The sequence below is a fragment of the Centropristis striata genome, chromosome 20 (genome assembly GCF_030273125.1).
Source record: "Centropristis striata isolate RG_2023a ecotype Rhode Island chromosome 20, C.striata_1.0, whole genome shotgun sequence".
In the NCBI taxonomy this organism is placed as follows: domain Eukaryota; kingdom Metazoa; phylum Chordata; class Actinopteri; order Perciformes; family Serranidae; genus Centropristis; species Centropristis striata.
In genome coordinates this window covers 32,084,197-32,108,033 of record NC_081536.1, presented here as the reverse complement: position 1 = coordinate 32,108,033, position 23,837 = coordinate 32,084,197, and the positions used below count along the sequence as shown (strand labels likewise).

Sequence of the window (23,837 nt, the reverse complement as noted above, 5' to 3'; positions counted from 1 at the left end):
GGGTGGAGTAGTCGAAAAGAGTAAAAAATGTGTCCTGGAAGAAGGAGTTTTTCTTGTCTAACAAATGGCGTTTAAGGAGTTTGCGTCACTTTTTGATTGATTGAGTGTGAAATATCATAAAACTATTTTGGAAACGGTGCTGAAGTGAGAGTTAAAGGGTGGAATAAATCCAGAGAAATGTCATTTATCATTCTACATCTTCTGAAAAGAGCTGCTGACGACACCAGCTCCTCCATCTCCTCCCGTCTCTGCTTCACTGATGAATCTGTAAAGGCCTTTGTTCTGTCTTCTTCATCGCTTTAGACCAGGGGTCTCAAGTCTCAAATTACCTGGGGACCGCTGGAGGCAGTATCAAAATGACCACAAAAAAAATTACAAAATTACAAAAAAAGACACAAGATGACAGAACAAAAATAAATGACTTAAAAAAGACACAAAATGACCAAAAAAGACACAAAATAACCCAAAAATACACAAAATTACTAATAAAGACACAAAGTTATTAGAAAAGACACAAAATTATTAGAAAAAGACACAAAATTACCAAAAAGAAACAAAATAACTAAAAAAAGACACAAAATGACAAAATTACTAAAAAACAAAAAGACACAAAATTACCCAAAAAATACACAAAATTACTTTAAAAAAAGACACAAAATTACCCAAAAGAAAGACACAAAATTGTTTAATAAAGACACAAAATTATCAAAAAAACACACAAAATTACATTACATTACAATTCCACTTCTTCCGATAACAACAACACGTCAGATAATAAACGCTCCGGTAGCAGCTGCCTTTCTTTTTGTTAACGTCGTCATAGAAACAAGTGAAATAAAGCTCCAGCTGGAGCAATAAAGGGACCTTCTACATACAACACGGTAAAGAGACATTCATATAAAACTCACATTAAACTTTCATATCAAGGTGGGGGCCACAAAATATCGTCACGAGGGCCACAATCGGCCCGTGGGCCGCGAGTTTGAGACCCCTGCTTTAGACGGTAGAGTGTGGAGTCGTCGGCGTACACTGTCATGCGTTACCAAAGCTCCTGTCTCATTATCAGTACGGATATCTTCACCGGAGGGCAGACGCTGCACTGAGATAACAAATAATTCATCTTGAAAAATAATTTCAGATGCAGCTGTGTTGCACAACAACCCGCAAGTCCTGACAAATTACAGCAGCGGCAGCTCAGTGAGTAAACGCGTGCTATTTACAAGTAAACAAAAGAAAAGCTGGAGGTGAAAAATAGAGCGCCGAGAGGAATCACATTTCATCTGACTCGCAGCCAGGACACTCTGTCTGGGAGCGCCGAGGCTCGGTCGGGTAATCAACTCTGACTCCCATTGGTGCAAACAAATAGGTGAGAAGTGAATTGTGTGTACACACAAAGAGACTCTTAATGACGGAGTATATGAAATCCATTATGGATGCTCTCGTTTCCTGCCTGCTGCCCCGGAGAAAGAGCCGTCATTGTGTTGTTTTGCGCGCTGGGACCGGTGTTCGGGTGGCTGGGCCCGGTGTGATTTTAATCAACCACGTTTTTATCTGTGTGTTATTAATATGCATAGCAGAGGCAATCGGAGGGAGGGAGGGAAAAAACGAGTCGGGAGAAAATGAATGAATCAAATTAGAGAGGCTGGGGATGGGCAATGAAACTGTGATGCAATAGAGCATGATATGTGTGCAGGTTGAATGCTTTATGGGTTTATGTGGAGAAAAAAATAGAGATGAAGGTCGTGTGTATTGAGCGTTTGATGGTGTGTGCATGAACCTGCAGTGTTCATGTTAATGAGTTTATTTCCAACAGAGGAAGTAGTTCTGTGTACAAATACTTGACATGCATTTGTGTTTGTATAACCTTAAAAAAATTGTAATTTTGTGCACAAACAAAAATATTTATGTTAAAATCCAGCAGTTCTCTAAGCTTTTATCGGTGATTTAAGATGAATATACTGTAGCTGGTTTCTTTCAAGTCACACATCACTTTCCACCTCTTTACTTTGAGTGATTGTGTTTTAAAATTCAGCCAGCATGTCCTGACTTCATCTCTGTACTTAGTACGCAAACATGAGAAGTGGCAGTTTATATTTCTTTAGATCAGGGGTCTCAAACTCAAATTACCTGGGGGTCGCCGGAGACAGTATCAAAATGACCAAAAAAAGACACAAAATTACAACAACAAAAAAAAGACACAAAATGACCAAAAAAAGACACAAAATGACTGAAAAATACACAAAATTACAAAAAAAGACACAAAATTATTTTAAAAAGACATAAAATAATTTAAAAAAAAGACACAATTATTAAAAAAAAGACACAATTATTAAAAAAAGACAAAATTATTTAAAAAAGACACAAAATTACCAAAAAAAGTAATTAAAGGGACCTTCCACACACAACACAGTAAAGTGCCATTCATATAAAACTCACATTAAACTTTCATATCAAGGTGGGGGCCACAAAATATTATCACGAGGGCCACAATTGGCCTGCGGGCCGTGAGTTAGAGACCCCTGCTTAAAGCAAACACCATTAATCAAATAAAGAAAACTAATATTAACAAAATAAAGAAAAATAATAAAATATAAGAAGTACAGTACTTGAGTTAATGGACTTAGTTATTTTCCACCACTGCACTGGACTCAGCCAAGACAATCCACACTCAATCCAATGACAACCAATACCCTAAACATGATCTCATAGGTTGTATTGATATTTGTGAGATATTACAGAACCTACTCGGCAGAATCAACAAGCTGTAAGGACATTAGAAAAGACGGCTTTGGCGTGTGACCCTTGTTCAGGGTTTGTCAGCCTGTCACAAGCTTTGATTAAATCCATTTTAATAAAACAGATTTGATGACTAGCTAGGGCTGCACAATTAATCAAATTTTAATTGCGTTCATGATTTTGGCCGCCACGATTAAATTAACCTGATCGTTGGTGATATTTCCATTTTAAAATGCGTCTCTCCTGCAGATCTAATCAAGCACTTTCTACACCAGTAGTCCTCCAACCACCAGGGGGCGGGGCCGTTTTCTCCCCTGAAAAAAGCCTGGTTGCTGATTGGATAGAACACTAAGCAGGATGTGACGTAGTACTTGACGCCACAACAACACGCGCCAGTTAAAGCCGGCGAAGCAGTGTTGCCAACTTAGTGACTTTGTTGCTATATTTAGCGACTTTTCAAACCCCCTTAGAGACTATTTTTCAAAAAAGCGACTCGCAAATCCAGTGACTTTTTCTGGTGTTATTGGAGACTCCTTCTTACGTAAGAACGAGTCGAATCGGCACATTCCTCCTGCAGCAGTCTCTCCCAGCTGCAGAGCCGGAGGGGATGTTAGCACCTTAGCGTCCAGTCTGCAAATTGCTAACAGGCTAACAGTTAGCTCTGTAGCAGTACAGTGTGTATGTGCTAACAGGCTAACAGTTAGCTCTGTAGCAGTACAGTGTGTATGTGCTAACAGGCTAACAGTTAGCTCTGTAGCAGTACAGTGTGTATATGCTAACAGGCTAACAGTTAGCTCTGTAGCAGTACAGTGTGTATGTGCTAACAGGCTAACAGTTAGCTCTGTAGCAGTACAGTGTGTATGTGCTAACAGGCTAACAGTTAGCTCTGTAGCAGTACAGTGTGTATGTGCTAACAGGCTAACAGTTAGCTCTGTAGCAGTACAGTGTGTATGTGCTAACAGGCTAACAGTTAGCTCTGTAGCAGTACAGTGTGTATGTGCTGCTGCTGCAGGAGGTGTTCACTTAGTGATCTCTGTTTGTTTACAACAAGCACCAGACACTAAAAACTGTTCCTATTGTTTGTTTAAAAGTAGTGCAATAAAAATACAGATGTTTTCCCTAACATGATGAATAATCATGATGAATAATCGTGATTACAATATTGATCAAAATAATCGTGATTATCATTTTGGCCTTAATCGTGCAGCCCTACTGTCAGATTCTTCTTTTTTTTAACATAAATGTACCCCAATCGCTGCTACATAAAACACAGTGGAGGGAGAAGCCAAATGTGTATTTGATGATGGAGTAGAGAGTGTAGAGGAGGTGTGTAGTCTCCAAACTGTAAATCCAGGAAGAAGGCAGTGAGTCTAAGCAGAGAGAGAGCTGGTGCGTGGCGCCTTTTTACATTTACACTGCCCGTTAACAGCCTTCCACCTTTCCTTCACCTTGTTCTTCCCCATCCTTTTCCCCCCACGGACAGTTCCTCCTGGCGAGGTTTGTCTCCTTTCTGCTTCGCCTCCCTGACATTACAACCCCCCACCCTCACTTCTCCCACTACACTATGTAATTATGATAATTGCTCGTAGGGGTTTGAGGAAATTGAATTTCCCATTTCGCTCTGGTTCCTTTTTATCCCACCAGTTCCTCTTTGTGTCCCGACCGTTCTCTGCAGGCCTGGAGTCTGCAGCTCGGACGCTTCATCAAATATATCCTTCATGTGTGCATGTGTGTCTTTGGTGCAGTGAGAAAAAATATGAAAATAAGAGGAAAAATATTAGCACGATGCATGTAAAATGAAGAAAACTAATAGATAACATGCACTATCTCTGTTTTTATCAGACCACATTAGGCCTATAACAGACCTTCTGTATTTTTTCTATATCATATTTATCATATACCACTTTTACAAGCTCCATTTTGTTGTTTTTGTTATTTTTATAGCACTTTGACACCTTATTTACATGCCTCGGTCACGGAAATCACTGAACATGTTCATGTGCCAAATCAATTCATCTGAAACAAGTTATAATGGAAATATATAAGTAAACATACCCAAATTACTTTTGGAAAATAATAGTTTGATATCACAGAACATCTGTGACCATGTCTATAATGCAATATAAACATAGTTATAGCATGTTATAATCAGCTTATAGCGCTGTATAATTATAGTTATAAGCACTAAATATTCATCATGCTGTATAACAATAATAACAACACATAATAAAGCATTTAATGATGATTGCAACCCCATGTCTAAAATGCATTACAACATACATGTGTATGTATATGTATATGTATATGTATGTATGCACACATGTAAAATGATTTATAAAGGTTAGAATTAGTCCAACCCTTTAACCTTATAATCAGATTATAATGCACCATAACTGGGCTTTTAATGCATTATAAAATTATTATTATAACATATAATTACTGGTTTATTTGCACTATCTCTGTTTACATCCGATCACATCAGGCCTTCTGTATTTTTTCCATATTATATATATCATATATCACTTATATGTTTAAACATATTGATTCATTAATGTTCATACTACTACATGCAACAACTTATTTAACCTATTTAACGTGTTAAAATATATTTTCTCCAATGTGCAATATAGGTAAAATGCAAAGTACTTTCAGGAAAACAAACAAACACAAAAATATGTGTTAATAAATAAATGCCAAATAGCAGAAATGTATGTATAGAATGTATGTACACTCATGGAAAAAAAGATTAGACCATTGTTTTCTTCAATATCTTGTTCATTTTAATGCCTGGTACAACTAAAGGTACATTTGTTTGGACAAATATAATGATAACAACACAAATATCTCATAAGAGTTTAATTTCAGAGCTGACTTTTTCCATGGTTTTATTGATAATAACCAAAATCATCATCAAGAAAACCATGTTAAATGTCTAGATATCAGCTCTGAAATTAAACTCTTATCAGCTATTTTTGTTGTTATCATTATATTTGTCCAAACAAATGTACCTTTAGTTGTACCAGGCATTAAAATGAACAAGAAACTGAAGAAAACTGTATCTTGAGCTGCTGTGACAACTACATTTCTCCACTGTGGGAGAAATAAAGTCATATCTTATCTTATCTAGATTTTTATATAACATATTCTTAAAGATTCTGCCTTCTGATTTAAAATGGAAAAGATCTTAGTTCCATTTCAGCCCAGCTGTGTTTCTCCCACTAATACTCGATGTAAAAAGCCATATCAGAGCTAATAATATAATATTAATAAATGTACACTAGGCCCAGTATGGCTCCAGTGGAGAGAGGTGTCCCTGAGTCACACTCCAGCACGGGGCATTTGCCTAAGTACCTGCTCCCTAAAATAGTGGCTGTGACTGCTGTGGAGCTCTCAGGGCCGGGGGAGTTCAATTATTCAAAAAAGGTCTGACGAAAGTGTTGCCTGGCTGACAGGCTGCTGCGGCTGAATCAAACAGCTCTGCCATGCTGCCGTCAGCTGAAAACCCTCCGTCCCCAGAGTCAGCTTTTCAGGAATGAAGAAGGAGGCGAGAAAAAAAAAAGCCCTGCTTAATTTTCCTGATTGCTTGATACTCGACCAAATTTTAATGGGTTCCTTCCTTTTAAAAAGGGACCCAAACAGAGCTAAAATAATGGTGAATATCAGAGAAGTAGATGAAACGTCAAACTGCTTACTGTGGTCATTTGGCTGGTACATAAAAAATGTTGTTAGTCTTTATGATGACAACTAGGGATGGGCGTTTGGAAGAAACCTGCCAACTCCAGCATCTCTAACGATCAATTAATCGATAAATCACTGCATACTCCAGTATAAAACATGCATACATGGGCAAAATAAAAGATATATATAAACAGTACTGGCCATCTTGGAAACCAGCCCAGATTCTGTTCACACACCGAAGCCCATTTTTGCCCACAAACCGCCCAATCTGGCAACACTGGTCCACGACTCACCACAAGTCACTTCATACCCCTCTACAATGGTCACCAATGGTAAGGTTCACGTAAGCAACCAGCAACATGGTCCTTATTCTTTCCGTTCTCAAGACGTTTTGTTGCTTTCTGTTCCATATGTCCATACTCAAATGGGTCAAAGGGCTTTTGTCGACTCTGCACCTTTTGCATGGAATAAGTTACAGAATGACGAGAAACTATATCAATTTTAAATCTAAACTGAGAGTACATGAGAACAACTCTACAACATGTACGTTTTTTTCATATATTAAACTGCTTTGCCCAGTTTTGCCCACAAACCGCCCAACCTGGCAACACTGGTCCTTTCATATATTAAACTTTCATATATCAAACTGCTTACTGTGGTCATTTGGCTGGTACATAAAAAATGTTGTTAGTCTTTATGATGACAACTAGGGATGGGCGTTTGGAAGAAACCTGCCAACTCCAGCATCTCTAACGATCAATTAATCGATAAATCACTGCGTACTCCAGTGTAAAACATGCATACATGGGCAAAATAAAATATATATAGTATACTTGGCAATGTGCAATAATTTGTGCAAAAAAATTGTCCTTCAAAGTGCAATATATCTATGGACACTGCATAGCATCATACCTGCTTCTGTCTTTTTTTCTTTACATTTACTTGCCTGTGTATGTTTATGTTTATATTGTATATTTCTCATATTTTATATATATTTTATTTATTGTCGCACTGCTTTTTGGAGTCAGCTCTCAAATCTCATTGTACATGTGTATAGTGACAATAAAGGCATTCTATTCTATTCTATATATAAACAGTACTGGCCATCTTGGAAACCAGTCCAGATTCTGTTCACACACCCAAGACCAGTTTTGCCCACAAACCGCCCAACCTGGCAACACTGGTCCTTTCATATATTAAACTTTCATATATTAAACTGCTTACTGTGGTCATTTGGCTGGTACATAATTAAATGTTATTAGTCTTTATGATGACAACTAGGGATGGCCGTTTGGAAGAAACCTGCCAACTCCAGCATCTATAACGATCAATTAATCGATAAATCACTGCATACTCCAGTATAAAACATGCATACATGGGCAAAATAAAAGATATATATAAACAGTACTGGCCATCTTGGAAACCAGCCCAGATTCTGTTCACACACCAAAGCCCATTTTTGCCCACAAACCGCCCAATCTGGCAACACTAAGTTACAGAATGACTAGAAACTATATCATTGAACGCTTTTAAATCTAAACTGAGAGTACATGAGAACGACTCTACATCATGTACGTGGTTTTCATATATTGTTACTACTTGACCTACTTGTTTATAGAGCAGCAACAGTAATGTTTACAACAGCAGAGTCAATATTTAAACTCATAAATAATGTCTCGCTGGAATAAATTCAAATATGTCAATAAAATAACTCATATTGCAGACATCACACTAGAGGGAAGTTTAGAGAGAATAAAGAGTATCAGTGATTCCTCCTCTGCTGGTTAGAGGGAGGCCAGCAGCTAACTTTACTGCTGTTCGCTTAATTTTAGGATACATGAAAAACTAGGATAATACAAAAAAAGTTAGTTCTTTAGCTTGTAGCGTGCTTGTGTTTGTTTGGACAGTGGTGGAGAGTAACTAAGTACATTTACTCAAGTACTGTACTGAAGTACTGTAGTATATTTTATGTTACAAGTGGTATATTTTATTGTTACTTTTAATTTAAGTCTTCTGTTTTAGTTAAAGGCCCCACACTGTAATATAATGTCTGTAGATTTTACGGTGAAAAAAAACTGCTAAATCACGACAGTAAAAGACCCTAAAGTGGTAAATGGGTTAATTCAGTTTCAGTAACAATGAAACACCGTAAATGTATATATCATTTTGTTTTTAATTGGACCTCATAACAGTATCAAGTAGTTAAATGTACAACGGCGTATCACGGCCAAGAGGAGGAGCGAGATAATTCTTCGAGAAAAGAGTCGCAAATTTACGAGATTATAGTGGCAAATCTATGAGAAAAAGTAGCAGATTTATGAGGAAAAAAATGTCAGAAAAATAGTGTTTTGTATTGTCAAGGAACCTCAATACGCCACAGACACGTTATTGAAGAGGTGCAACAATAAAACAGTAAAACACTGCTCCCATTAAAGCATCAATACAAATAATCTAATAATATATTTAGAATACAGGAAACAATCTGAGTGGGTCCATTCTGCATAACGAGTACTTTTACTTTTGATACTTTAAGTACATTTTGATGCTGATACGTTTGTACTTTTACTTCAGTAAGTTTTGAATGCAGGACTTCTACTTGTAGTGGAGTAATTTCACAGTGTGGTTTTAGTACACCGTAAAAATAAAATCAGTTGAATTTACGGTAAAATACCAGCAGCTGTGGTGAGTTACTTTTCTACTGTAAATTTAAATGTAAATATTATCAAATAACTGTAATTTTGACTGAATATTCCCTTTATTTTTAGGGTAATTGTGTCCTTGTGACATCATGGTAATTCTCCATTAACTGTAGATGAAAAAAGTTTTCTACAGTTTAAAAGTTTTGTACTATTCTTTGATTTATAGTAATTAAAAGCGTCTACTACGGTGATATTCAGTTTTTAATTTTACGCCCTATTTCTGATGTAATCCGACAGTGTTTTAGGTTTTTAGGTAGTGTACTTTTACTTAAGTAAGAGATCTGAATACTTTTTTCATCACTGGTGGTGGATGAGAGACTCTGAGACGGAGATATAGCATCAAACATGCTTATTGAACAAGTGTATTGATAAAATATTGGCTTTTTTATTGGAGGACCATTTGTCCTGATCGTTCTTTATGTGAATCAGCTGTTGGAGCGGAGACAGATCTGAATCATGCAGGACAAGTAGAGCTCCACGAGAAGACTGGAAACAGACTCACAGTAGCAAGAAGAGTGTGTGTGTGTGTGTGTGTGTGTGTGTGTGTGTGTGTGTGTGTGTGTGAGACACTAACAGCGGTGGAGAGGCTGTGGTGTGATATTAAAATAACACCAAAATGTGTAAAAAAGTACTAATAAAAGAAACTGGTAAAGTCAGAATGTATTATTATTGCTGCACTCATCCCTACTTTCTTAAATGAAGATCATTAAATCTAGAAATAAGCATGTTGAACACTTAAAATAAGAAATTAACTCTTAAAACAAGATAAATTATCTAACATTTCTAAATCTAAAGTGTTTTTTTTTTATCTTGGTAAGAAACAAATCATTTGCAGTGCACTCTGCTCGGAGTTAATTTCTTATTTTAAGCGTTCAACATGCTTATTTTTAGATTTAACAATCTTCATTTAAGAAATCTTGTCAAGTGAAATTATCTGTCCATGCAGCAAGATCATTTCCCTCAGATTTAGTGTTTTATCTGGTTTTCAGACACCATTTTTTTTGCAGTGTGGGCTAATTTAGACTCAGTAGGCTGTTTTATCTTGATTGTAAGGGTCAAAGAAAGGTTTGCAGCTCCATTCTGACAGTTTTTCTCTTGATTTGGCTCTTTTGTTAGTGAAGGTTGCCGACCCCTGCTCTTGATTATGAATACGGTAAATAGAACATGCTACAGTGTCCTTCCAGTTGGGAAAACATGATGCATTGGCCTCTATGGAGCTTTTCTAGTGAAGGAAACAAGATGCAGTGTATTAATAGGTGCCCTCACATTGAGAAATCATGATGCAGAGTCCTTCTGGTTAACCCTTTGATGCTCAACATATAAACAACTTCTAATGACCAACAACAGCATTCATTTCCCATGTTATTTAATGCTGCTGTGTGTTTGAATATCTTTTTCTTTTATTACAACAGATCATTATATGCATCTTTTCTTTCATACTTTATGAAGAAAAGTTGTTTTTGTATTATTACATCAAATTTACACACATGGGTCAATAAATACCTTGTGCATTAGAAACGTAGTGATACAAAAAGTGATGCACTAAATTAACAATGTGAATATATGTGTCACTATGTTTGTCTTATTTTGAAGGTTTAACTTTAAAAGAGTTGTTAGAACCACCAGATTACATTGGAAAATCACATATTTTAACATGTGAGACTTATTAGAGCCACCAAATAATAATTTCCATTGGAAAAACACCAATTTAACAAAATAGGATAGTTCATATTTGTGTCTTCTTTGTCAGTTTTTAAATAGGTGACAACATATAAACACCTTCTAATGCACAACATGGGTCAAAAATGATCTTGTGCATTAGAAGCGTAGTGATGTATGATGATCAAAAACAAGTTATTTGAGGAAAACCTGGAATATTTAATGCTGAAATGAATTTATTGCAAAGATATAGAATATAAAAACTTAGTCGGGTCACTTTAGACCATGTTGTGCATCAAAGGGTTAAGAAAACACAAAGGAGTTCCCTCTAGGGTGCCCCTTAAAACTGAGAAAAACCAATGCAATGTCATAAGGGTTGCCCTACATGCTAAAAAAAAAAAAAGCTCTCCATCCCTGATTTGGATGCTTTTACACTTTTGAGATGTGATCGCTAAATGATCCACCAAAGATGCATAAAGAGACGAAATGTAAATAAGATCTAACTGCTCATATTTGTGAATATGCAGCTGTAATGAAGCAAAACTATGAACTGAGTGCTATATATACAAATTTGCATCTCACAAGTACCACTTTAAACTGTGAATAGACGGAAGCAGGCGTGAATGTGCATTACTGAGCATCAGGGAGCTACATTTCTGTTGCCAGACTGCCAGAGTAAAATCTTTTCCCCATTTATTTTTCTCCCACCAGAGAAATTCTCCCTCTGTGCTGAGGGAGATGTTTTACTGAAAATAACCCAAAAGTCATCAACGAGGCCTCATTCATTGTGGCTTAGGGAATTTCTAAACCATTTCAATTTCATTATTCTGGGTATAAATTGGGTTTTACTGTCAAATGATGGTTTAAATGCTGTTTAACAAGCTTTTCTCTCTTCACAAGGATACATTTCTGGAAGAAACTATTAAAATTTGGGGGGTTTTTTTGCTATTAAAAATAGTCAAATTTAAAAGGGGGATATACAAAAGAATGCATTATTCAAACATAAATAAACATTATGTAAATGTGGTCTAAAGTGAAGGAGCTCCCCGCGATGGCAACACACTGAGTCTTGAGGGCAAAAAATGCAAAATCACCTCAGGAAACCAACAGGAAGCAGTGTGTGTTAAGGGGCAATCAAGGTGTAATTGCACGGGCTGCATTAAATGAGCAGTCTTGCGTTTTCTAACACCTTATTGACTGCGAGGAGGCGACTCGGCCGGAACGCGTCGCGTGCATAATAAGCCATGCCGAACCGAGACCCGGCTAATGTGCGGCAACAAAGACTACACCCTTTTACTCGTCTTAAAGCTAAACGCCTTTCCACCTGACTAGAGAGGAAGGGGGCTGCAGGGAGGGTTGTTAAACATTTGCTACGTACCAATGTTTTTTTCATAAGAGGGGGAAGCAGGGGGCCGGTGCTGGAACACATTTTTGCTCATTACTCTGGGAGAGTTCGCAGCCCGCCTCTTGGAGCAAAACAGCCTGGGCAGCTACTTTCATGTAATCAACAACCCAGAGTCAAGAATGAGGCTGATTTTTGTTCCAGCTGGGGTTTCTCATTTGTTAATTGGGCAACTGCAGGTCAGAAAAGCCTCGCCTTCTGCTCCACAGTAGCTAATAGAATGATAAAATATTGAATAGAAAATGCTTCTTCTGGGTACTTAAATCAACATGGATGTAACCCCCCGGAAAGCTGTGCTCATGCTTCATGTCTAAATACACAATTTATGAATTAACGGTTAATTCTACTGTAGCTTTTCACCCAGCTTTAAAGGCACAATATGCAATTTTCTAACTGCTAGGGCTGTCTCAATAGAAAATCATGATATTGTGAAGTTGCAGGGGATTATGGGAGATGTTGTCTTCACCATCATCGTTAGCTTCTCCTGGTTAGGATTTCCTCAGTGTTCAGGAGTTTTTTTTATGAAATTATTTGCAGATTTCCTATTCAAAACAAACATATTTTACCAAATATGCCACAAAATTTTGTCGAGTGAGTAATTTCAGCTGATTCGGGTCCATAAAGCAACTCAGTTACTATGGAAATTTATGCTAACTAAAGGTGGGGGAAAAATTGATACAGCATAATATTGTCATATTTTGCGTGGCAATATTATATTAATTCATGGCAAGTATCGATATTTAGCATTTAACAGCGGGCGCCAGTGTTTGCGCTGTTTTTGTTTTTTCCGGAGGCTCTTTTAGAAACATACTGGAGATACTAGCTGGGGTTTCTCATTTGTTAATTGGGCAACTGCAGGTCAGAAAAGCCTCGCCTTCTCCTCCACAGTAGCTAATAGAATGATAAAATATTGAATAGAAAATGCTTCTTCTGGGTACTTAAATCAACATGGATGTAACCCCCCCCCCTCCGAAAAGCTGTGCTCATGCTTCATGTCTAAATACACAATTTAGGAATTAACGGTTAATTCTACTGCAGCTTATAACCCAGCTTTAAAGGCACAATGTGCAATTTTCTGTCTCAATAGAAAATCATGGTATTGTGAAGTTGCAGGGGATCATGGGAGGCGTTTGTTTTTACCAAATATTTGCAGATCTCCTGTCCAAAACAAACATACCAGTGGCCTTTTCCATACCGGATTTTACCAAATAAGCAACTAAAATTTGGTTAATGAGACATTTCAGTTGATTCGGGTCCAATCAGTTACTATGGAAATTTATGCTGGTAAATAGAGGTGGGGGGAAAAGCGATACAGTATAGTATCACGATGTTTTGCGTGGCTATATTATATAGATTCATGGCCACCAAGTATCCATGTTTTGCGTTCTGTGAGTATTTTCAGTATTTAGTTTGACTGAATACTTTGTTGGTCAGTCTGTGGGTTTGACTCTCATTGTGGAGAAATACAAAGACTGAAGTGAAATGAACAGACTGAGAATTTTCTCTTGTTTGACAAAAAAAATTAGCAAGCAGTTAAATAGTGAAATCGCAATATATTGTATCGCAATACTCACCATATCGCAAAATGCTTAAAATCTCAAGTATCGGGATAAAATCGTACCATGAGGCCTCTGCTGATTCACACCTCTAGAGGTAACTATGCTGCCTTTTCTTTATGGATGCAAATCAATTTTGGTTTGGTCAAACTTGTTTTATGGAGGATTAAAACAGGTTAAAACATCTGTTTCATTCCCATAATTAAGGTCATATAGGGGCCTGGTCCACCTGCTAGTAGGTCCAGTCGGTTGTTATTAGCATTATTTAATGGCGACAGAAAAGACAGAGGTCTCATTCATTTCAGACTACAAAAGTGCTAAAAAAAAAAAAAAACAGTTCCTAGTTAGGCGTTATAAAAGATCATTAAAGATCATTTAAAAAGTAAAATAAATGTGCGTAAATACAGGAAGAGAAGTAGGTATGAGGACGATGCACCTACTGTAAGTGATACAGTAGTTGCTTCAGTTCCATGAAAACATAACAGAAGTTAAGTAACATTATTTCAAAATAGCATTGTTTACTTTTACTTGCTTGAAATGAAAATCTGCAGCTTGACCGGCCCCTTTCATGGATTAGTTTCACAGCCCTGGTCCAGCTATTTTTAGATATTTTTAATGCAGAAAATGCATTTTATACCTTCAGGAAATCAATGCATTTAGTGTTACAGACATTAGAATGGAAGAACCCAGTCTGCAGCAGTAGTTAAACACTAAAATCTATCTTAATACAGTACATTACTCACATGCCGTACATATGTTGGAAGAGTTATTGGTTGCTGTAACCATTAATGAGCAGCGGAAGTAAAACAGACTGTGGGTTTTGTCTAGTCCAGCTATAATATTATTGCTTTATGGCCAATAGAGAGCCATTGGGTGATTCTCATGAAGCCAGTCTAAGTTCTGTCTGTGAAGATTATAAGGACATACTTTATTAAACTCAATGTATTTCACTTTTATATGAATGAACAATATAGCCATAATGAGGCACAATTCATTGTTTTAAACATATTTTTGATTCACAAATTAATTACTGTAATGCGTCCAGAGAAAAATGTCATGGTTTCCCCACACTTATACACAATAAATATTTAATAAAGTTTATAAAAATAAATATACATTTGTTTAACAATGTATAATATAACAGAATATAATCAAACATACCGGTTTTTAACAATGTATAAAGAAAAAAATCTGAATGAAAATTGATGAGAAAAAATGGTTAAATGTTACGGTAATGATAAAATTGTTTGAATTAAAATATGTGTATATTTTACTAAAATTAATAAAACATTTTTGGTGATACCAGCTACCCTTGAGCAAGAAAAAAAAACCCCAAAAAACAACCTAGTGTTGTTTTTTTTATTTAAAAATGTGTTACGGTAATGAATTTTGTTGCTCACTGTATCTAAACATGTCAGAAAATACCTTAATTTTCAAAAAAAATTATTATAAATGCATATTAAACAGTGACTTTAGATTGTATATGTTATAAAGTGTCAAAGAAAATATGTATTCAAGCTCTCTATTGTTGTTATGAGCTGCACCATGTTCATGAGAATCACTCCATAACGCCTGCCTTGTACATATGCTTGTAATGTTTTAAGCTTGAGAAATAGATATAGATTATCAATTAAGAATTATTATTATTACAAAGAGTGAAATCAAACTGAAGTTGCAAAAATGACAGAAAATGATATAAGGGTTTGTAATATGAAAGCTGCCACCCACCATAAGCTGCCATCACTCTTAAGCCTCCAGACACTTTCTGCAGGTTATTACTGCCGTATGACAGCCTATTATCTCCCTATGACAGGCCATTACCTGCACAGAGGTGCTGGGTAATGAAATAGGCAGGAGAACAGAGAGAGAGGACAGGGTGCTATCAACAAATCAAACAGATGCTCTTTACGCTGAGCTGCAGGTACGCAAGCTAACACTGAGGTCAGAATAGACCAGACCAACCGCAGTGCTTTTATTTTGAAGGCGATTTACCTATAAGTTACCCGAGTTACAGAGGTACTTTGTCAAAAACACCTATTGCTTTTAGCATAAAGTTAATAAATTAACAATTAACAAGTTAATAAATTCTTTGGTCACCTTGTGAATCCACCGTAAGAGCTAACAAACATTAGCATTAGCACTTGAGCTAACAAGCACTTTTTCGACAGTTAAGACAACAAATATAGCCACTAATATATATGACAGAAGAAAATAAACTTTAACAAACCTTGTCCTGTCAGCCAGCCACTACTTTTTCATACTTTATATCAACTTTATATCAATTACGACGCACTCATTATTTACCGTTTTTTCATTTAACCGTTGCACCTGTTATTTCCTGTCATTACCTTTCAAAATTAAAGCACCCGTTTCACACTGGACAGCAGCTTTTCAAAATAAAAGCATCACAACATTGTAAAACACCTAGAAAATGTACAAACATGAAAAACAAGCTATATAATACGAAAACACCAATAGGAACCTTGCTAAATGTCATTTACAGTTGTGTTTAAAATAAATGGAAAAGTGATATAGTGATTGGAGTATTTACTAATTTTTAATGGTATATTTGATTTACTCCACATTAACAGTCTTATCATAACATGTATTCTTATTGGTAGCAGCTCAAAACCGGATAATTTACTGTATTTCATAAAGCGGTTAAATTAATATTAAGCAGAATTTAGTTCAGAGTTTTGGTCCGGCCCCTGCAACCTTCGTGGTATTGGTCATGTGGCCCCTTGGGAAAATTAATTGCCCAGCCCTGGAATAGACTCAGCTACAGTACACTGGGCTCACAGTCACAATACTGACCATCTTCACACAAGTGTTGCATTCAAGGATGCAAAGGAGGGAAAACACACCCAGTGGCAGAATGTGATTCTAAGTAAAGCAGGATATCTCTGCTGTGGTTTGACTGATTGGACAGACCTTTGGCTCATTTGCCTGTTATTTTTACCTGAGCATGATGGACTGACAGACTGGCATGTCCATCTTCCCTTCACCTCTGACCTCAAGTTATCTGTATGAAAATGGGTGTTGGCTCGCATCCTACACTGTAAAAAATGTGTTGTTTTTACGGTGAAAAACTGCTAAACCACGACAGTAAAAGACCGTAAAATGATAAATGAGTTAATTCAGTTTGAGTAATACTGAAACACCGTAAATTTATATATCAGCCAAAACAGTTTTTTGTTGTTGTTTTTTTTAGTTTTTAAATACATTACTCCACTGTAAAAAAAAACAAAAAAAAAAACACTGGCACTGTATTTACTGCTGTTCCTCAGTCACATAGTCCCTCCTGGTGAAGCAGACTTCTCTTACAAAATGTCAGAAGTTTCTGATACCAAATCAGAGCATGGATTGTGGTATTCTGAAAGGATTTTTGATCAATTTAGTACTTTCTCCAGTAGCAAAAAGTTAAAAGATTTTTCACCAAATCTGGTATCAAGCTAAGAAATGCTGCAACAACTTATGAGACATAAATGAGCATGTTCAGGGCCGGCTCTAGGCATAGGTTACATAGGAGGTCGCCTAGAGTGCCATCTGCTGGAGGGGCACCGCCAGTCACCCTCGAGGGGGGGAAAAAATAATAATAATAATTTTCGATGCCTATTGTCGCCCTTGCTTCGTGTTCTGTCTTGAAAATAATAAGTATTAACAGAATAAAGAAACAGATAAACAATGACATTTTGTCACTTGTGAAGTGTTGAGTCACGTGACGTGTGGTCATTGCCTTGCCCCCCTTTAATCGCTGTCACAGGTCATTGCCTTGCCCCCCATTAGACGGTCAGATCGCCGTCACAGAGGTCAGGTCACGTCAAGTGACAGACACGTTATGTTTGGATAAATCTTGCAAGATGAAACGGCCATCAAAGCTCTCCGGTGCGCAGTATCAAAAGAGAAGAAAAGAGGAAGAGGAGAAGAAGTCCCAACCTTTTTTTAAATGCCATTTTGTGTGAAGACGTTTCATTTGTATTAGCTTGCTAGCTAGGTTGAAATAAAGCAACGCTAGCTTAACACAGTTAAGCACATTTTTTGCGCGATTTGCACTTTCATTGTCTCTCTTGTCTCTAACTTTGTTAGCGGTCTCCAGCTGTGCTTCTTTGCGAATTGACTTGTAAGTTAATAATTCTATAGACAGACAGTTGTATTATATAGCCTGGTTGGCACCATGGGCAAACAAAAACAGGAGTTCCCCAAATGGAGTGGCAATCATATACTTGATATGGTTCAAACCTGTATTCACCTCTAAACCTTCAATATTTGAATAGGCGCCTAACCAAAACAGTACTGAGCTGCATCTCAAATTACTCTTCAGGTTCCGTACAACATTTCAGTCAGCAGTCTTTGTTCTCACATGTCCAAACAGACCTCAAGGAAAGAAAAGCTGCAAATCTTAAAGTGCATCAAACACACATAATGTAAATGTGCCTGTGGTTTACCCTGCTATTTGCAGAACAGATTTTCAGAAGCGAGCGCAGATTGCTTTCAAAGGAAGGAGAAAATCCGTTTTTAAATCAGCATGTTGCAAAACAAACATACAATCTTTTTCCCGCAAAAGAACCAGGAAAATGCTCATTATCATCAGAGATCCACACAGCTCACCGGGCAATACGCTGAAATAGTTTATATCAGGGGTCTCAAACTTGCGGCCCGTGGGCCAATTGTGGCCCTTGTGACGATATTTTGTGGCCCCCACCTTGATATGAAAGTTTAATGTGAGTTTTATATGAATGGCACTTTACCGTGTTGTGTGTGGAAGGTCCCTTTAATTACTTTTTTTGGTAATTTTGTGTCTTTTAAAAGAAATAATTTTTTGTCTTTTTAAAAAAATAATTTTGTGTCTTTTTTGGTCATTTTGTGTCTTTTTTTTAAATAATGTTGTGTCTTTTTTAGTAATTTTGTGTAGTTTTTTTGGTCATTTTGTGTCTTTTTTGGGTCATTTTGTGTCTTTTTTGGTCATTTTGTGTCTTTTTTAATAATTTTGTATCTTTTTAAATAATTTTGTGTCTTTTTTGGTAACGCTGTGTATTTTTTCGTCATTTTGTGTATTTTTGGTCATTTTGTGTCTTCTTTTGTAATTTTGTGTCTTTTATAAGTAATTTGGTGTTTTTCAGTCATTTTTTGTCTTTTTTTTTAGTAATTTTGTGTCTTTAAGTAATTTAGTGTTTTTTTGCTCATTTTGTGTATTTTTTAAGTAATTTAGTTTTCATTTTGTGTCTTTTTTTTGGTTGTAATTTTGTGTCTTTTTTTGCTCATTTTGTCTGCCTCCAGCGGCCCCCAGGTAATACTATTGCTCACCCCTGGTTTATACTATTGCAATCAGGTATATTCCTGCAGGTTTTAGTATATTATTCAATCCAGGGTTACCAGCAAATTTATCCCAAAACTTTTTTTGCATTCTGAACATTTGATTATTTCAGCAAAATTACAGCATTTCCAGACTCGGGGCCAGTTATCTGTGAATAGCAGTAATCAGAGTGAGCAATCAGAAATCAGAGAAGTATTCTTCCACAGTGCTTTTATGAGGGTGAGGGGATTGTTTTGTTGCTCGTCTTTCTTCATTACCTGGACGTCTCCAGGATGGATCATTGGACGGCTGTGTGTCTGAGTTATAGCAGATGTTCTCAACCTTGGGGTCACAACCCCATTTGGGGTCGCGAGATGATTTCTGGGGGTCGCCAAATCATTTTGGAAGTCAGCTCTGTGTCCACTGTGTTAAAGTGTTCATGTGTTAATGTGTTTTAGTCTTTTTGGTCATTTTGTGTCTTCTTTTGGTCATTTTGTGTCTTTTTTGTTCATTTTGTGTCTTTGTTTTGGTCATTTTGTGTCTTTTTTGTTCATTTTGTTTCCTTCTTTGTCATTTTGTATCTTTTTGGGTCATTTTGTGTCTTTTTTTGGTCATTTTGTGTCATTTTTTGGTCATTTTGTCGTCAATTTGTGTCTTTTTTTGGTCATTTTGTTTCCTGTTTTTCGTCATTTTGTGTCTTTTTTTAGTCATTTTGTGTCTTTTCTGGTCATTTTGTGTCTTTTTTGGTCAATTTGTGTCTTTTTTGGTCATTTTGTGTCTCTTTTGGTCAATTTCTGTCTTTTTCGGTCATTTTGTGTCTTTTCTGGTCATTTTGTGTCTTTTTTCTGGTCATTTTGTGTCTTTTCTGGTTATTTTGTGTCTTTTTTTGACCATTTTGTCAATTTGATTCTTTCTTGGGTCATTTTGTGTCTGTTCAGTGACCGGGTGTCGCGGACAACATGCATGTTAAATTTGGGGTCGCGACTTAAAAAGGTTGAGAACTCCTGAGTTATAGGACAGCTGATGTGAAAAGAGAAAGCCATATGAGCTGATAGACACACAATCTCAGACACAGACTTGAGTTACACAGAGCTATCAGACTGGAGTCATCTGTTGTCCAACTCAGACTACAGCCAGTCGATATGTTTTTATCAGCACTTCTATATCAAAGGACAGATAAGTAAATATCACTTTCAACCTCTGAAATGATCAGCCTCATATACACACACACACTCACACTGCTGCTTATTAATTCTGTTCTGGCATTCAAATCAGCAGAAAACTGCACAGAAATGGTGATGAGATAAAGATTTTAAAGACCTGGCGATCCTGCAGCACCAAAACAACCCAGAGCATCATCAGCAGCCATCTCTCTCTCTCTCTATCTGTCAGCTCTCCCTCTTTCTCCTCTTCTCTTCTCTTTCTCTCACTCATCTCGGCCCAACTGCCCGTGTACTTTCCCTGATTTCACTACTTGAATAAATTGGTTTGACAAACAGCCTCTCAGGTGCTCAGAGCGGCTCTGCTGGAGCCTCCCGGGTTCCTCAGGACGGCTCCACTGGGCTCACAGCAACATGAAGGTCAGTTTCAGTGTTTGGATTCCTTCTGAAACAGGAAAGACCCATTCATATTAACTCTATGGAGGCTTAAAGGGACATTTTGTCCGTTTTTGAATCCTTTTCATGAAGTTTCGTGTCTTTGTGAGTCACTTTGTGTCTATTGTGTCTTTTTTGGTTATTTAGTGTCTTTTTTGGTCATTTTGTGTCTGTTGTTGTGTCTTTTTTAGTCATTTTGTGTCTTTTTTAGTTATTTAGTGTCTGTTTTGGTCATTTTGTGTGTTTTTTAGTCATTTTGTGTCTTTTTTTGGTCATTTTGTTTCTTTTTTGTTATTTTGTGTCTTCTGTGGGGGTTTTTTTTTGGTTATTCTGCCTTCTCATTTTGTGTCTTTTTTGGTCATTTTGTGTCTTTTTTAGTTATTTTGTGTGTGTGTTTTGGTAATTTGTGTCATTTTGTGTCTTTTTTAGTTATTTTGTGTGTGTTTTTGGTAATTTGTGTCTTTTTGTGTCTTTTTTTAGGTATTTTGTGTCTTTTTTTGGTCATTTTGTTTCTTCTGTGGGGTTGTTGTTGTTTTTTGGTTGTTCTGTCTTCTCATTTTGTGTCTTTTTGCGTCTTTTTTTAGGTCTGCTTTGTTTTTACGTCTGAATGTGGTGAAGAAGATGCTTTGGCGCTTTTAGAGACTCCAGAGGGTTAATGATCAGAGCATGCATAGCCTCATGGTGCTAGGATTGTGTCCAAATAGTACATATATAGCTCTGTTGGATAGAGTTATAACAACATTACATAAATAACTAAATATGTGGGACAGAATCCTGCAACAGGGTGTCAGCTGATGGTTCTACTACACTTTCAGGTACTTTTTAATGAATTTAACTAGTACAGCTAGTGCTTTGCAGGTTAATATTTTCCAAAACAACAGCAAATATGATGCAATTGACCTGCTGTTGGATTAAACAACCCAACAGTAGCTCATGTGAAGCAGTTAAAACTCCCTTGCAAGAGCATACGGTCATGGAAAAAATCATTAAACCATCCTTGTTTTCTTCAAGTTATTGTTCATTTTAATGCCTGGTACAACTAAAGGTACATTTGTTTGGACAAATATAGGCTCACAACAATGATAAGAACATAAACAGCCCATAAGAGTTTAATTTAAGAGCTGATATCTAGACATTTTCCACGGTTTTCTTGATAATGATTTGGGTAATTATCAACAAAACCATGGAAAATGTCTAGATATCAGCTCTTACATTAAACTATTTTGATCCATTATTGTTGTTTCCTAACAAATGTACCTTTAGTTTTAACAAGCATTAAAATGAACATTACATAAATACTAAATATATGGGACAGAATCCTGCAATAGGGTGTCAGTGGATTGTTCTACTACCATTTCAGGTACTTTTTAATTAATGTAACTTGTAGTTTGCAGGTTAATATTTTCCAAAACATCAGCAAATATGATGCCATTGACCTGCTGATGCAAAACCCTCATGTAAAGCAGTTAAAACGCCCTTCCTGCACGTTTTCAAGAGCATATATGAATGTTGTTGATATGCATGGAAAATAAAAACCTTCCTAAAGTGATGAGAAGTGAACAGGATGATAATTGACCTGCTGTTGGATTAAACAACCCAACAGTAGCTCATGTAAAGCAGTTAAAACGCCCTTCCTGCACGTTTTCAAGAGCATATATGAATATTGTTGATATGCATGGGTATTAAAAACATTCCTAAAGTGATGAGAAGTGAACAGGGTGATAATTGATAAAGTAGCTCATGTAAAGCAGTTAAAACGCCCTTTCTGCACGTTTGCAGCAGCATATGTGAATATTGTTTATATGCATGGATATTAAAAACCTTCCTAAAGTGATGAGAAGTGGACAGGATGATTTTTTTTCATTGTTACCTCCTCGAACAGCTCCAGGCTGTACGTGTTGTCGTCATCCGCGAAGAAAACCACCCCGGCGTCCCGCTTGCTCCGGTGCTGCCGGAGCCACGCGAGAGCCACATTCCTCTGCTCGGTGGCGCGTGGCATCCCGGTGCGCTTGAACCTGCGGGGAGTGAAGACGTGCAGGTGCGTGTAGGGCACGCCGCACCGGGCCAAGAAGCGCGACACCAGCTCCGTGCGCGTCGTCGCGTCCTCCACCACGATCCAGTGGAAGCGGGGCACCTGGCGGAAGGCGTGAGCCAGGCGGGTCAGCTCCGCCTTCTGCACCGGCCGGGTGTAGGTCGGAGTGATGGCGTAGATGACCGGCAGGGCGGACTGGTTCTGGTTCTGGTTCTGGGCGCCCCCGACCCCCGCCGGTGCGCCGGTCCGAGCCGCCCGCTGCGCCCTGCCGGTCCGGCCGGCTGCAGGAGTCCGGATCGCCCTTTTACTGTCGATATCGATCATGATGATGACAATCAGGACCCAGGGCAGCAGGATGAAGAAGCGGCTGAAAAACACTGATTTCATGGCGAGGCTGAAGTTCCCGTGCGCCCTCTCTCTTTTTTTTACTCACTCCATCACAAACAGAAAAGCTCCAAAAACCCAAATCCTCTGGTTCGATTCAACAACAAACACGCACATTGAGTCGATTCCAAACTGTGCAAAAGCGCAAAAACCTTCCGCTGCGTTCCGCTGCGTTCCCCCGTCCCGGCGGGACCGTTTCCCCGGAGTACCCCCGTCCTCCTCCTCCGCCTCCCTCTCTCCTCCTTCGGATGGGACTTGAGTGCTTCTTCGTCGTCCTTCCCTCCTCCGGCTAACTCTCTCTCTCACAATCCCCCGTTAAATTCCCATGTTCCGCCCGTCCGTCAGCGCGGGTTTCCAGGAGGAGGAAGGCGAGCCGGAGCGGTCCTCCCTGCAGCGGGCGCCGATAAGCCACCGATGTGCGCCGCCGAGGAGCATCACTTGGCGAGGACGGAGCGCTGCTCTGAGGCTGAGGATAATAAGGCAGGGAGGGGAGGAGCAGGTGCACGGCAGAGGAGGGGAGATGGGATAGAGGGAGAGAACCTGGGGAGAGAGAGAGAGAGAGAGAGAGCAAGGAGGAGGGGTAGAATCAGGAGAGAGAGAGAGAGAGAGAGAGAGAGAGAGAGGAGAGAGAGAGCCTTTGTGTGTTTGTTAAGAATAAATTATTAAACAGAAAATAAGAGGACTCTATATGCGGACATGGAGACCTCCAGAGATGCCGATACCGATCACACGTCATTGTCAGAACGTAAGAATAGATCGTAATTTGACCGCATAAATCCAAAGGTCGCAGTTTGACAAAAAAA

The 23,837-nt window shown here is 37.9% G+C and overlaps 1 protein-coding gene across 1 annotated transcript in view; it reads right to left on the bottom strand.

The window, feature by feature from the left end:
* b3gat2 (beta-1,3-glucuronyltransferase 2 (glucuronosyltransferase S)) overlaps positions 1-23,559 on the bottom strand; it is an 84,841-nt gene extending 61,282 nt beyond the window's left edge. The window contains exon 1 of the mRNA XM_059359760.1: positions 22,489-23,559. Coding sequence (XP_059215743.1) covers positions 22,489-23,037 — 549 coding nt within the window. The 5' untranslated portion in view covers positions 23,038-23,559. The remainder of the gene's footprint in view (positions 1-22,488) is intronic.
* Positions 23,560-23,837: the final 278 nt, after the last annotated feature.